This window comes from Aquila chrysaetos, chromosome 7, assembly GCF_900496995.4.
Source record: "Aquila chrysaetos chrysaetos chromosome 7, bAquChr1.4, whole genome shotgun sequence".
Classification (NCBI taxonomy): Eukaryota; Metazoa; Chordata; class Aves; order Accipitriformes; family Accipitridae; genus Aquila; species Aquila chrysaetos.
In genome coordinates, this window is record NC_044010.1 from 39,602,387 (window position 1) to 39,617,087 (window position 14,701).

At 41.1% G+C, this 14,701-nt stretch overlaps 1 protein-coding gene across 1 annotated transcript; it reads left to right on the forward strand.

Annotated features, from left to right (window-relative positions):
• Window positions 1–3,631: 3,631 nt before the first annotated feature.
• DYNLT3 (dynein light chain Tctex-type 3) lies at window positions 3,632–11,454 on the forward strand. Its single transcript, XM_030020472.1, has 5 exons — window positions 3,632–3,764; window positions 4,982–5,023; window positions 6,902–7,025; window positions 8,009–8,086; window positions 9,195–11,454. The coding sequence occupies exons 1-5, from the start codon at window positions 3,735–3,737 to the stop codon at window positions 9,269–9,271; spliced, it is 351 nt and encodes a 116-aa protein (XP_029876332.1). The 5' UTR covers window positions 3,632–3,734; the 3' UTR covers window positions 9,272–11,454.
• Window positions 11,455–14,701: the final 3,247 nt, after the last annotated feature.

A 14,701-nucleotide genomic window follows, 5' to 3' on the forward strand; every position in this document is an offset into this window, starting at 1 on the left:
AGTTCTAGCGAGTCGCTGCAGTTAACATTAAAACAACTCTCCGAAAAAAAAAAAAAAATTCAGAAAAGCAAATCTTTAAAACCTCTGCTAGGGCCAAGCATCCCTGATCTGAGCAACACAAAAGCTGCTATATTGATTAGCCCAAGAGTCCACCTAATCCACCGCTCCGTTCCCTGTGGTGCCGAGCAGTGAGTGCGTAGGAAGGGAGCAAGAACAAGAGCAGCACACGCCGATCCCTCCTCCGGCATCTGGCCACACATAGCTTAGGAACTAAGTCAGAAAAAATTAAATACCAGAATTCTACTGATTTTGTATTCAACAGTTTAAGGTAGATGTGAAGGTTTAAAATGTTTACAACAGTTTAAAGGAAAAAGTGACAGAGGAGGCATATTATTTTGGCTGCATTGGTATTCACATTTTGTACTGCCTCTGCTCACGCAGTGGAGGATCTGCGCAGCCCGCACAGACTGCCACCTCTCCAGTATGCCAAGTTCTCTTCAAATATTTGCTTTTTAATCAACAAATTATTTGAGCTGCTCTGTTTATTCTCTGTCTTTTTAAGAGCTCCTGTTCTGCATTTGAATGATGAAAGCCTACAGCTCTTTCAAATTTAGGGTTGTATTTCTGAGCTACCTCTTTCAGCACTTTTTGCATTTCCTATTACAATTCACAGAACTAATTACACTGCAAATCCATTTGCATTTTCCAGTTTGCAATTCACAGTAGTGTGATAAAGAATTAAGCAATGTTATCAGGTAACTCCCCTTGAAAAAAAGTGTACTGGCTCCTTGTTACAATTTAGCATTGCTCTTGTGAAATCAGTAATAGCATCAGTCATTCTCAAGAAAAAAAGAGGAAAAATATCGGTGATTTTGATTACTGAAATTAGATAAAAAGTGAATCTCTTACAAAAAAAAGGGAAATGACCACTCAATAGTTGTGAAAGTTGAATAAATATAAGTCTAAAACTATCTCAAAAGATAATTTAATACCTCCTCCTCTCTTAAGGCTAGCTGGATGCCTGGCAGATGCTATCTAATGTGTTATTGATCCAGCGAAGGTGATTCCAAACCAAGTCTGCTTCAGTGCTTTATTACTCTTACACTTGGATTTTTTTTTCCTAATATTTAACATTAATCTCCTGAGTTCAAATTAAAGCCATTATTTCTTGTCCTACCTTTCACCATACATTGGCCCATTAATCACCTTTTTCAGTAAATCACTACACAGTCAGAGACATCTACAAGGAAGACTGGCCAAGGAATATAAAACAAATGCAGTTCCTCCACAAATCACATTTTCTAAGCTTCCTTTTGGTCTTGCTGCCTTCAGGAAGAATTACTTTTCTGTCTCCGTCCTGCCATCACACTGGCCTGAGAGTTACATTCGATGCCTGATCAACACCAGGCAGAACAATGTAACTGCCTTTGGTGCCCTTTGTGGTGTTATTCGATGTATTTAGTTATTTATAACATCATACTTGGGTTCCTATTTATTGTAATTCCATATTTTTTTCTGCAGCACTACTGACTAGACTATTAGTCCCCATTTTGTATTTGTGCATTTGATGTCCTGGTTTTACAGATAGTACTTTATATTTTTGTGAAATTTCTTCTTGTTGATTTCTCCAGCCTATTCAATATTTTTAAGTTGATCCTGTCATTCAACATGCTTGTAACTTCTTTCAACATGCTGTCGTTAAAAAGCTTTTATAAGCACCATTTTTAGTCCATGATTCCAGTTATTGTGACTAATGCTGATTAGCTCTTGGGGCACAAACCCATCTCCTTGTGTTTATTCCTCCTATTTTGATAACGCTTTATTAGGAAGGATTGGTTACTTTTTCCGTAGATGATATATTCCTACGTGGGAGAGCATAAACACTTTTGTTACAAAATAACACACCTACTATTTATTTCCTCTTCATCCATTAAACCAGCTGTCCTACCAAAGAATAAAATCAGATTATTTGACATATACTCTTGACAAATCTGTGTTGGCTGTTCATGGGTGATGCTGGGTGTTTATTTGTAAACACTTCCTGGATGAATATTGTTTCATCATTTTGTTATTTTTCTAATGGCTCTCTGGATGTTGAGCTGAGCCTGATGGACTCATAATTTCCTCAGACCTCCTGCTCTTCTCCTATCTGTAAAGGGTAGTGGGGGAGGAAGGATAGGTAATGGTTTTGCATTGGGACCTACACACGCACACACACACTCAACGGTCATTCAAGAACCCTCTCTATTTTCCATGGAATTCACCAAGATAATTGTTGCTAATGTTTCAAGGAATGTATTTCTTCAAATATTTCTAAACAGAACTGAAAAATAGTCTAGAAACTATTTTCATTTGATAGTATACTGCATCCAAAGATACAGATGTAAAGATGCATGATCCCTGAAAAGACACAGAATAAAAAATGCACAGGATCCAAGGGTAAGTTATTTTAGCACTGTTAGCTTTGTCTACAGGATGCCAGTGTATATACAAGTGTTTCTACTAGCTTTTATTTCTTTAAAAATAAACATGCCATTTTATCCCTGGCTTAGCCCATGAAAATACGGCAGAGGTCATAACACAACAAACTTTAGACTGAAGGAGATTTTGTTTCATGTGTTTTCCTATGACTACATCCCTCCGCGCTTGCTCATAAAGAACTGCCCTTAAGGAGATTTAGTCTTCATGGTCAGTCTTCTCTTGCTGTAGCCATTAGCAAATATTAGCCATGAAAGCTAGTTTGAGAGCAAGGCAACATAAAAAGGTTTAGCTTTGCTTCCCCCTGTACCTTCATGTTTTTCAAAGAGACTGTTTCCAATGAGCGTACAATTAAGACCGAACAAGAGAACCTCTTGTAAGGTAAGCATCTTATCTGTCCAAACATACGCCACCAAAACTGAAGCTGCAAGTGGGGCAGCCGTGGTCCTCTCTCTCAGGTATCACGGGGGGAATCTACACCAGAGCTTCCCCCCAAATAAAAAATAACAACCCACACCATTTGAGAATTCTGCACGGTTTTGTACTAGGCGTCTTTCCTGTTTCCCAGGCAACTTCAGCGAGAGAGAAAAGATCCGATGTATTTGTATTTATTGAGTCGAATAAAGCTCGGGATCAATTGTTTATGATAAAGTGGAATGAAAAGAACCCGAAATTGCAATTTGCCGTGATTAAAATCCAACGGCAACTTTGTGTCAGCTAACTGACACAGATCCGTTCGGAAACAGCGAGGAAAGGAGGGCGGCGGTGGGCAGGGGTGTCACCGCTCCTCCGGAGGAACCGCGCCGGGATGAATTCTGCGCGCCCACCGAGGGGCACACACCTAACAACGAAGTTACAAACCAAGCTGCGGGGCTGCCGCGGCACTGCCGAAAGCCGGTCAGACGCCGGCGGGAGGCGGCATCGCCCCGCCAGCACTGCACCGGCCGCGCCGGGGGCCCCCACGGGCGGCCCCAGCCCGGGTGCCCGCGGGTGGTTATCGCCCGCCCGGCCGGCCTTTGAGGGCGGGCCGGCCGTCCACTCCTTTCCTTTTCGGCTCGGCCCGCGGAGATCCGGCCTCCCCTACCCTCCTCCCCTCAGCGGGCGCCTGCAGGGCGGCCCTGCCGCCCGCCCGCCGCTGCCGCAGGAGGCCCCGCCCGGCCCGGCCCGGCCCGGCCCGGCCCGGCCCAGCCCGGCGGAGGCGGAGCCGCGCAGGACCCGCAGCCGCCGCCGGAACAGCCGCCGCCCGCGCCGGGGCCATGGAGGAGTTTCACCCCCATAACGACGAGGTAGGGGCTGCGGGCTGTGTCCCGGGCAGGGTGCGGGGCCCTCCGCCGGCCAGCCCCCGGGCTGCCTCCGCCGCGCCGGAGGGAGCCGGCCGAGAGAACCCGGCGGGCAGCGCTGCCGCGGGCCGGTGGAAGGCGGTAGTTGTACGGGCGGGTTGTGAGCGGGGACCTGCGGTTCCCCGTCCTTTCGGGCACCCCCCCGGGTCCGTGCAGTACCTGGGGGGCCCGGCTCGGGGCTGCCCGCGGTCTTCGGTTAGCCTGTTCCAGCGCCGGGAGCGGGAGGTTCCCGCGAGGGGAAGAGGAAGCGGGGTTGGGGGGTGCTGCCGCCCGCCGCGGTGCTGTCGGTTTGCGGCCATTTTTCTTGTCTCACCCCTGGAAGGAAAAAAAAAAAAAACCAAAAACCAACAAATAAACAACCACCAACAAGTGCTGGGCCCGGTCTGCGCTGCAGGCTGATCCCTGCCTGCCAGAACTGAGGAGCCTTTCCCTGCCCAGGGGCCTTCCTGCGGGTCTCCAGCCGCCAGTTTTCTTTAAAAAAAAAAAAAAGCTCGTATATACATTATTGCCCTTGAGGTTTCTGTCCGTGCCCAAGTGTTTGAAAGTCGTGGCTGTGAAGAGCCAGATGGCACAACGGCGCATGCCGTGTTTCCTTTGGAAGCTGAGCTAAATGCTGATGAGTAGGAATGAGCAGAAAATAGGAGGCATCGAAGCTTGCAAGATTTTTCTGCACTTGAGAAAGTTACTTGGGTAAGCTAATGACTGTGGAAACCAGTTTGTTTGATACCAGGGTTGCAAAACCTTGTGTTATCATTTGGCAGCAAGATGTAACCCATGGCTCTTAGTAAATCTGTGACTCCAGTAAAAACCCAGGCTAAGACCCAGAGGAAAAGATTTGCCATTTAACTTTTTGTCTTGGAGAATATTCCCATGACCAGCACAGACAGTGGTGGAATTTAAACTTTACAGAAAGTGTAAATTGAACCTGCTTCCAAGCTCACTGAGGACCGAGCTTTTTGGACCCACTCAAATGTGACTAGCAAAACCACACTAAGTAACGTATGTATGGTGCTGGGGAAAAAAGGAAGATTTTAGCGTTATACTAACAGACTACACAATGCAAATAACCAGACACAGGGCTTGATCATAACGTGTTACTTAGAGTAAAACCGCATCATTTGTTTACTTTTCTATCAAATAATAATAATTAATTTTTATTACAGATGATCTTCAATGCTGATGAGGCCCACAACATAGTTAAGGAGGTAGGTTTTAGCTAACAGCTGTATTTCAAAGAAATTCTTTACCTTACCTTGCACTATACTGAAAGCAGTTACTTTCGTTGACCGTCCCAGATAAATTCAATCTTATATGAAAGTATTACTTATATCAAGTAAAGACAGAGTTTCATTTGGAGCTGCTTTAAGCTTCATCTAGTTGTTGTCTTCAACTACCTGAAGAGGAAAAGGTGGATGAGAGGAGACAGAATTTGAATTACAGTGGAAAGACGAGGGGCAGCGGTCACAAATTGCAAGGGAAATTCACTCCAATTCCCTGTGCCCCCCCCCCACCCTTATCCAGCTAGAGAGTAGTTAATCACTAGAGGGGTTGCAGGGAGAGCTTGTGGAGTCTCCATCCTTAGAGATTTTTAAAACTCGACAAGGCCTTGCGCAACTTGATCAAACTTGGAAGTTAGCCTTGGTTTGAGCAGGAGGTTGTACTACATAAACTCGTTATTCTAGCAATGCTTTGAAAAACAATTTTTACACAAAAAGAGCAGGCTGAAAGTGAGTAGCCTGATGGTCAAAATTAAATACCTAGTAACTGGAAAGTGATTAATGAAGAGCCTGTGGCATACAGATGCTGTCAGGTTTTGCAGGGAAATACCATTTTGAGCAAGGAATTCCGAGAGGGGCTCTGCAGGTCCTTTCCCACCTGCCCTGTCAGGAAGGGAAAGGACTGCACTTTCAGAACTGCTCCAGTACACAACAGCAAGCTCTTGGGCGTCAGATAAACAACAATTCAACCCTTTATGTAACCGTCCCTGCCTTGAAAGGTCAAATACGGTATGACAGAGTCTGCAGACGCTGGGAGTAAAGCCAAGCATTTCTGCCGCCGATTGAAAGCTTAACCAGAGCTGAGGAGCTATACCACTGGGTACGTTTCTGGAAGGACCAAAATCCCTGAGGGATCTTGTTGTCCCTCTTTGGTCTTCTATTCTGTTTTGCGAATGTTTGTTCCCATTGAGTCCTTCGTCCAGCTTTATACACTGTGATCAGAACTAATCGGGCTTTTTAAGATCCGGGGCACAAGTCTCTTACGTGGCCTGTTAGTGGGTGGTTAGTGCGTGGGATTCATCTTACTGAATCAGAGGAGAACATGGTTTTATTTTACTTACCTTTTCCAGGTAAGCATTTCTTAACTGAATTTCTCAATTTTAAGAAGTATCCATCAGCACAGGAGAATGCAGTTTAAGAGTTACAGTTTGAGAGGAGAATTTCTGTTCAGTCATTTTTAAGTTTAAACAAGGGTTGGCCAATCTGTAGCTGTGGGAGAACATGCAATTTTCAGCAGTTCAGATACTTCTTGTGCTGCAAGATACGACCCTTGAGTATCTCTCTCTTTCTCTCATATCTTCCTCATCTTTTAAGCTAGGGTATGCATTTCACTGTTGTCGCTCTAGCTCTGAAGATTTTGGTATATTGCTCGCAGGCTCTGAAAGGTTGGCCAGCCTAAGCTGACATTATTGATTTGAGTAGTACCATTTCCATTACAGTAGCTTTGGAAAGCCAAGCTGGAGTAGGCAGTCATTAGGAACAGTGGGATGTGCAAGTATCTTCACTGGTAAATAGATCCACTCACTTAAAACTTGGTACTTAAAGCGTATGGCTAAGGTCTTTCCTACTAGAAATGTTCAGTCAGAGCCTCATTTTTCTCTGTGTAATAATGTGGTAAATATGTACTAAAAATAAGTTTCTGAGATGGATCATTTTTCTTCCCATTCAGCAACTGATACTGATGAGCTCAAGTGATTTAAAGTAATCCAATTGCCAGATAAAATTCCTCAGATTATGCAAGACATTTTAAACCTCTACGTTTTGAAGTATGTTTACTGTAACTATTTTTTTTCCCCTCTATTTTAGTGCATAGAAAGTGTTTTAGGCAAGGCAGATTATAATCACAACAAAGTCAACCAGTGGACTGCTGCTATAGTAGAACAGGCGCTGACACATCTGGTAAAACTCGGAAAAACATACAAGTACATCGGTAAGTACAAGCAGTCATACTTTTACCACATACAATCACAATAAATAATTGCTGAAAGGTTCACTTGAATGCAGAGCTATATTCAATAGAAAGTTTTAAACAGTAAACAAAGCAGAGCAGATACCTGAACTCTTTTGTTATGTAGATTTTTAGTAATGCCTGTGGTAAAACCATGGCAGTTTCACCTGGGCTAAACATGCTAGCAACACTTAGCACAGAAGATGACACGTTACACAGTCTTTCGTGACTGTTAAGCAACCCCAAAACAATAATATCAACTTTTTGGTATCACTTCAGGAAATAATTGCTTATCTTAAATAAAATTTTCAGTAGGATTAAGCTCCCTGTAAATACAGACATTTGAAAGACTTTAGTCCTGTACGCTAAGTCATGTCCCATTATATGCACATCTGTGGAAGGGAAATGGAAATAAGTAGCAGTTTAACCCACTTTGGTCCTTTTGTGGAGCATTGATGTAATAGCAAGTGTTTGCACTGTGTTCTGTTTTGAAACTCTTGGATTCAGATTGTCCCTGCTTTTGTGGCCACTGCAGGTCAGTCTAGAAATGCTGCCTGTTACTAGAGTGTGGTTTCAGGGAGCAGTCAACCAGTACTTTTGGGAAACAGCTCTCATCAAGTGCAACTTCTGCTGTGCTTGTGAGGACAGCACCTGCAGTCCCGTTCTGAGGTGCACATGACACACGCCATATCTAAGTAGTTTAAAAGATAAAAACCATAATCCTATTAGCAAGGATTTTGTTAAAGCCATTGTCTTTATGCAAGTAAAAATAATCGTGAAATGGATACCAAGTTCTTGAGGAAAATACTGGGGGCGAGGGGGTTTTCAAAAAAGGTTTTGACTTAGCTGAATGCCATCTGCTAGCCATTTGAAAATGTTATGCAGGCTTGAGTTCAGAAGTACCGAATGATTCACCTCTTCTGCTTTAATAATTAATTCCTTGATTTTATGACTGTATCTTGCAGTAACCTGTGCGGTGATGCAGAAGAGTGGAGCTGGTCTTCACACAGCAAGCTCATGCTTCTGGGATACTACAACTGATGGTAACTTTCCTCACTCAGATTAAAAATTTGTACTAAAAGAAATGTTACTTACTGCTCAGTTGTAATAGTTAGGTTGAACATTTTCAAGAGTGATTGTAGAAGCAGTAGCTTCCAGGAATAGATGCTTGTTTACAATCCCAGCAGAAATATTTTGTTAGCAGTCGGTGCCTGCATTAAGACCAATTGCTTTGTAAATTATGAGAAGCAGGAGTAGAAATGCCTTCATTCTGAAACAAGAGTCAAAACATTCAATCCTCATCAGTACCCATAGATTAGTTGAAGAGGTAGTAAAACATTGCTCGCAGTAAATGCAAGTGGGTACTCCTAAACATATCTGCCTGTCTGCTGTAAGGGGGCAGCGCTACTTGGGAGGAGGACAGAACTTGGTAAAAACAGAAATAGTTTGACTAACAGTATGTGTTTCAGTTGCTTAACTATCAGCCAGGCCTTGGATGTGTTTTACTGCTTCTAAATTAGTTCTAAATGCATTTTTTCCCAGGTTCAAAGTATCATGGGGAAACAAGATTAAAATAATCTTATGTCTGTCACAGACTCAGAAAGGTCTTTTTAGAAGAGGGTACCAAGATTTAACTTTAAAATAGAGATGGCATTAGAAAGTCAAACCAATGTTAAAAAAAAAAAAAAAATCATAAAATGAAGGTAAGTAGACAAGTGCAGTTTAATCTTCATGTTTCCTTGGCTTGTAAGGCATTAATACAGTAGAAGAGGAAGAATTACAGAAGGTAAATACACAAGAATGTATTTGATCCAGTCTTTTTTCTGATTTCTCCTCTAATTATCTTGCCAATTTCAGTATGAGATTTTTCAAGGATTTTTGCAAGTCCAGCTTTTAAAGAGAGATACTGAAATTGTGTTTTCCTGGAAACTGTCTTAAGCATACAAGGCTCATGTTAGGCAGTAAACAATTTACAAGTTAATGAAAATGTTTTGAGGAGTGTAGTCCATTTATAGCCAAGATGACATAATAGTATTTACCTTAAATCATAGCTGAATTATTCATACTAATTAGACATAATTTACACTGCAATAAAGTGAGTGTAGTAAAGATACTGGCATTCTATTTTAATTTTGTAATAATCTCTTCTAGGAACCTGCACAGTGAGATGGGAAAACCGAACAATGAACTGCATTGTCAATGTGTTTGCTGTTGCTATTATCCTGTAGCTGACTGGAAGATAAATATAAGCAACACCGAAGCCTTTAAGAAAAAAAAAAAAAATCATCCAAACACATGGCTAGATATTTCAAACCATCATTTGTTTTTGTATGAGGAGCATACAGAAGCTCTCTACAGAGAGCATAGAGTCTAAGCCAGTTCTCATAGATTAATTATCTGAAAGCTAGCAAAAAGTTTAAAATATATGTATGTATCTATCTAAAGAGAAAGCTTTAGTAATTTAAATATTCAGAAGTGTGTTAATGAGAAGATGCCACAAAGATCAATACAATTTATATCAAAGCTAATATCAAAGATACTTTATTCAAGAGGAACAAACCACATCAAAGGAAGGGTCAAAGGGCAAGCAAGACTTCTCAGGATTATGGTGCATTTGGGAACAAATTATGAATACAATTCAGAGTGGATATACTGTAAACAATACTGGTGCTTCATGTTTGACTAAACAAAGCTAACTGTCACATTGAATGCTGGTGCTTGTGAAATTGCATGAGCATCACATTTTGGTCAAGCATGAACATTTACATTGAAATAAAATCCACTTAAGCTTTTCCCCTGGAGGCAGAGGGTGACTTGACTGGGACAAAGGTGAAATCTACCTACTCCTAGCAGAATTCTAATTTATCTTCAGAATGAAGAACGTAATAATTGTTATCAATTCAGGGAAACATGCTGGGATCAGACATCAGCCCTTAATTCATAGTTTATAAATCTGAAAACATTCTGAAGGTACTTAAATTTTATTTTATTCCACAACTGCGGAATTTGTGACAAGCACTTTATTGATTCCTCATGCAGTAGCCAGGAGCTGGGGCAACAAGACTGGACCCACATTACTCCAAGTAGGATTACAGTGTTCATAGAGGAGGCACACACATTTCTAGTGGCTCTTGTTGGCTTTGGAAGCATTTATCTTAAAGCAACATATCTGTTCTTTATAGGAGTGTTTCCTACGTTCTCTAAATCTAGAATTGGATCTTAGTCCTGTGAAATAATACAGTTAAGTTTTATGCATTAAGAATTCCCCTCCTGTAAAGATTTATGCAAGTTCTTAACTTTGCTCATCTGATGAGTCTTAACTCGAAATATTGCACGTGGAAGAAAAGCATTTGCACACACGCAAGTATTTGCTGGATTGGGGCCTACATTTTTGTTGATTAATGCACAAATTATATGACAAAGAGATGTATCAATACCAAAAATGCCTAAATGATTGCTGCCACTTAGTGGCAGCTACATTAAGTTGTTTTCTCAGATGCTGCTTAAGGATAGAATTTTTTCTCTATTACTCTGTGTCTTTGGAAGAGACTGGTAACTACCTAACAGCTAACATAAGGCTGTTTTGGATTTTAACAAATGAATATTAAAGCACTACTACACAGTTTTGTTTGGTTTTGTTTTGGTTTTTTTTTTTTTTTTTTTTTTTTCAGATAACTGACTATTAGGGCATGTAGCAAGTGTCCTGTACACAGAACAAGCTAAAAACCATTTCATTGCTTAAATTGTGTATACATATTGCTAGTATGAGACTACAGAAGGAACACGTGTACATGTAATTCACAATACCATTCAAAATCTCTTGCTTTGCAGACAAATAAGAGTACTGCTTTTACCTAAGTGCAAGTAACATTAATACTGTAATATTGCATTTGCCTAACAGGCAAGTGTAGCGTGAAGATGTATGTGTACGTTGTACTGACCTTCAAATGTATAATAATTTAACGTTATTTGGGTTAGGACAGCAGTTTCTGAACTAGGTGCCAGCATCCAAGAGCCGAGTTGTGGAACTGAGAAAAATGCAGTAATTTCACGGATACTTGGGATTGTGCAAAGTGAAAAAATAAGTGGGGTAGCAACTGGAAAAAGGTTTGGTACGATTGATACAATTTAAGAAGTGGGTGAGTAAAAATAGTGGTGGCTGTTATCCCCCTTTAATGGGCATTTGGGTGCCACGGTCAGAAGAAATATTCCAAATAGCCACTTGTAATCTCACTTGGTATTTTTGCTTTACTTGAAAACAAGATGCACTGAGTAAGACTGTCAGTTTAATGAGGCTTGGTGAAGGTTCTGCTGCAGAAGAAACCTAGAAAATATGGCTTAATTGTAAGACTGCTTCATTTTTCTTTCTACCAAAAAAAAAAAAAAAAAATAAAGTTTTGCCTTAGTTGTATTTTTGCCTTGTGTTCTTGATCAATGTAAATAGGAACTGAGAAAAATACTCCTCTTGCTTTCCTCTTCCCTTGTATACAGTAGTGAGAACTTGGGAAATTTATTGAAGTTGTGTGTGCATTTTAGGGACAAGACCTTGTCAAAGGCTAGTTCCCAGACTTGGCCTAATTTCTTACACCTCTTCTTGTATACTGTTCCTCTTACTGTTTGTCTTGATGATGCAAGTTAAAGTTTTGTTAGTCCAGAACGGTTATTATGAAACTTGGGGAAAAGTATTTTCATTCTGCATTGTATCCTAGTGAGTTTAACTTCTTTCCTATCTTTCTTTTCTCCATCCTCTGTGGGTACAAATAGCTACTTGTATTTAATATAACTCTCAAATGCTGAACACCATTAGTTGCTTTTCCAAGTAGTTTGTTTTCAGGGATAAAACTGAATTGCAGAATATGAAAACCCACAACAACATTTCAATAGTATTTTCTATCAATATAATGTTTTCTTAGTTGTTGCAATCTGGAGGATGAGTTATTGTTAACAATGGGGGACTTATTAATGGGACAGAAGAGTTTGCATTAAGGTATAGCCCATATATGTGGAACTATATGTTTCTACATATGAGTTCATGATTTTTCCCATGCAGATTTTGTTAATCTAAACAGAAAAGTGTGAAAGGGAAAGTAAGGGAGCAGATTCATGACTTTCCTTTTCATTGCCTGCCAGATGTCTGTCAGTAACTTGTTGCCTTTCTGATGACTGTCTTCCTGTTACACTCGACTTGATCCATGAAATGAGTACAATCCTGGTATGTTCAATTTAGATTCATGCAATCTAAAGCACCTCACAGAAGCCACTGAAATCCCAGCTTGTAGCAAGCGTATTTAGAGTTGGACATGAATGTCAGAGCACTGATATTTTTAATACACCATAAAAGAGAGAACATTAACTATGGTAGCCTATATGCATTAGTAGAGTAGCTGCCTTATAGAGAAAGCAGGGTTTTGTTCAGGCAGCAGATCCTGTAACAAAAATTCTTATCTGATCATTGAGATGCACTGCGCTGCCTCCTGTACAGTCTGACCAGGTCATTTTGTTCCTATTCAATTCAGAGAGGGATTTTTTTAGTGCAGTCACGGTGTCACACAAGCACGGAGCCAGACCGAACCCCCCCATCAAATATCCTGAGCCAGGAAGTTCTGCCTGTGTGTCTGCAGGACACTCCGAGCTCAAAGCCAGCACCAGTTTGTCTCTTGGGGAGTATCTCCACTCAGATGTGGTATTATGTAAATGCAGCAATAAACCCAGTTGCAAAGTGGCTCCAAAGCTATGCTATCATGTTTACATCGTGTTCCATGTGAGCTGCTCTAGCCTGTTGGGTCTATGACAGGTAAGGGGTCTGTGGACATTGGCTTGTAGGTGGAATGGTTTCTCTCTTCCCCCCACAATGAAAAGAAGGCTGCAGCCAAACACTGCATGCCTGCCGAGGCACTCCAATGAGTCTAAATCACTGTCAAGTACCTGGAGGTTTTAGCTCCTATGTTGCAGCAAACATCTGTTCTTAAACACAGGAAACATACTGTGACAGCAGCTTTATTTATTATGTAAAAGTTTTCTAAAAGGGAACAGAGTAGTGCTAGAGTGACAGCTACAAACACCCCTGTAACTCCCATCCCACTGACTGACTTAAAATGACTTGAAAAGGAGAATCAGGGTTACAGAAACACACCTCACTGGTCATTATGGTTTGTGTCAGGCACTTAACGGTTACTGTCTCATGCAAAGAAGCTACCGGAGCCACATAGCACAAGTGAATGAAGGAAAAGAGACAGAAAGGCAAGTTTTGTAGTGACACTACCATTTTAAATAGACGGTTCTACCATATCTGTAAGTTAATTATAGAGTTTGTAATCTATGCTTACGTAGCTTCACAGCATAGAGACCACGTGGAGTTCAGAATCACAGCGATTAAAATCTCCCATCCCCAGGGGAAGGTGGCAAGATGGACTAGCTGGCTCAGCTGTAAGAAACTCAAACTTCTTTCTAGTCAGCAGGTTCTCCTCCTTGTAGGCCTATATTGGATATAATCAGAATAATTTCTGAACAGCACCTCCTAAATCGGAAACATCATCATATCTGCAAAACCCCCCATCATAGCTGTAAACACCTTAGGAAGAAGTTAAACATTCTCTGCTATCTGTTCCTGTAGAGTTTACTGAAGTTTTTGAGGCAGCCTTTATTCAGTGCTTGTTCGTGACCATCCGGGTAAGATTAGAGGTTGGGGGAGAGGGGGATGAATGAAGTGAAGTCCTTGTTTGACAAAAACAAGGGTGATCTTTATATATACACACCCTGTCACACAGACATATATTATACGTACATTTATAGGTATGTTCATCCCTTCTATTTATCCACTTCCCTCACAATTTTGAGTCATACATGGATAATTTTGTTCATTTAGAATTTCATCTCTTGTTGCTTATTTCCACTTCAGCGATGTCTAGGTATCAAAACAAGGGCTCCGACAGCGTTCATACAAACAAATATCCTGGCCAGAGATAATACAATTCAGCATTTAGATACTAGCCAGCAGAAGTGAGAGGGCTAGGTAACAGCAAGGATGTGACTGCCTTTATTGCCACTCACAGCACTCCACTTGAGGCAGTCATGACTTTATCCAATCTCAGGCAATAACTTCAGGGTTTGTTTTCCGTGTGGTCTTCTACAGTGGCTATTGGAACTGGTCTGACCATATCACACAAGAATCTACTGCAGGGTTTTGAGTGACGTCATTTGTTAGTTTGAAATGTCTTCAAAAATATGTAAGGACCTCACCGATTGGTGCTGTAATAGCTATATCGTGTTCATGTCTGAGTTGAACATGTTAGGAAATTAATCTTAGATGAACTGTAACCATAGTTCTAGCTAGATGGTCTGCTAATGTTGTGAACAAATTCTAGTTGCCTATTTCATGGGACTCATTATCGGTCCCCTGAACAATAGCTGAAATGATTGTAGGGAACAACTTTGCAAAAGCTAGCTTTGGATGGGAAGAAACTGAGTAGTTTTAATTTCAGGTTTAGGTCTGGATCAGCTGAGGCTTAGGGGTCAGTGCTGAAATCTTTCAAGTCCTTCTCTTTGTACTGTTGCCTTGGCATCTTAAGCAAACCTACGCAATTGCCTCGGGTTTGGGTTTTTTTGTTTGTTATTGTTTTGGTTTTTTGTTTTGTTTTAGGTTTTTTTGGTGGGGTTTG

Excerpts from the sequence above, each read along its gene's own strand:
- DYNLT3 (XM_030020472.1), top strand. The coding sequence starts at position 3,735 with ATGGAGGAGTTTCACCCCCATAACGACGAG. Across the intron at positions 3,765-4,981 it reads TTCACCCCCATAACGACGAG|ATGATCTTCAATGCTGATGA; the intron begins GTAGGGGCTGCG and ends TTTTTATTACAG. Across the intron at positions 5,024-6,901 it reads CCCACAACATAGTTAAGGAG|TGCATAGAAAGTGTTTTAGG; the intron begins GTAGGTTTTAGC and ends CCTCTATTTTAG.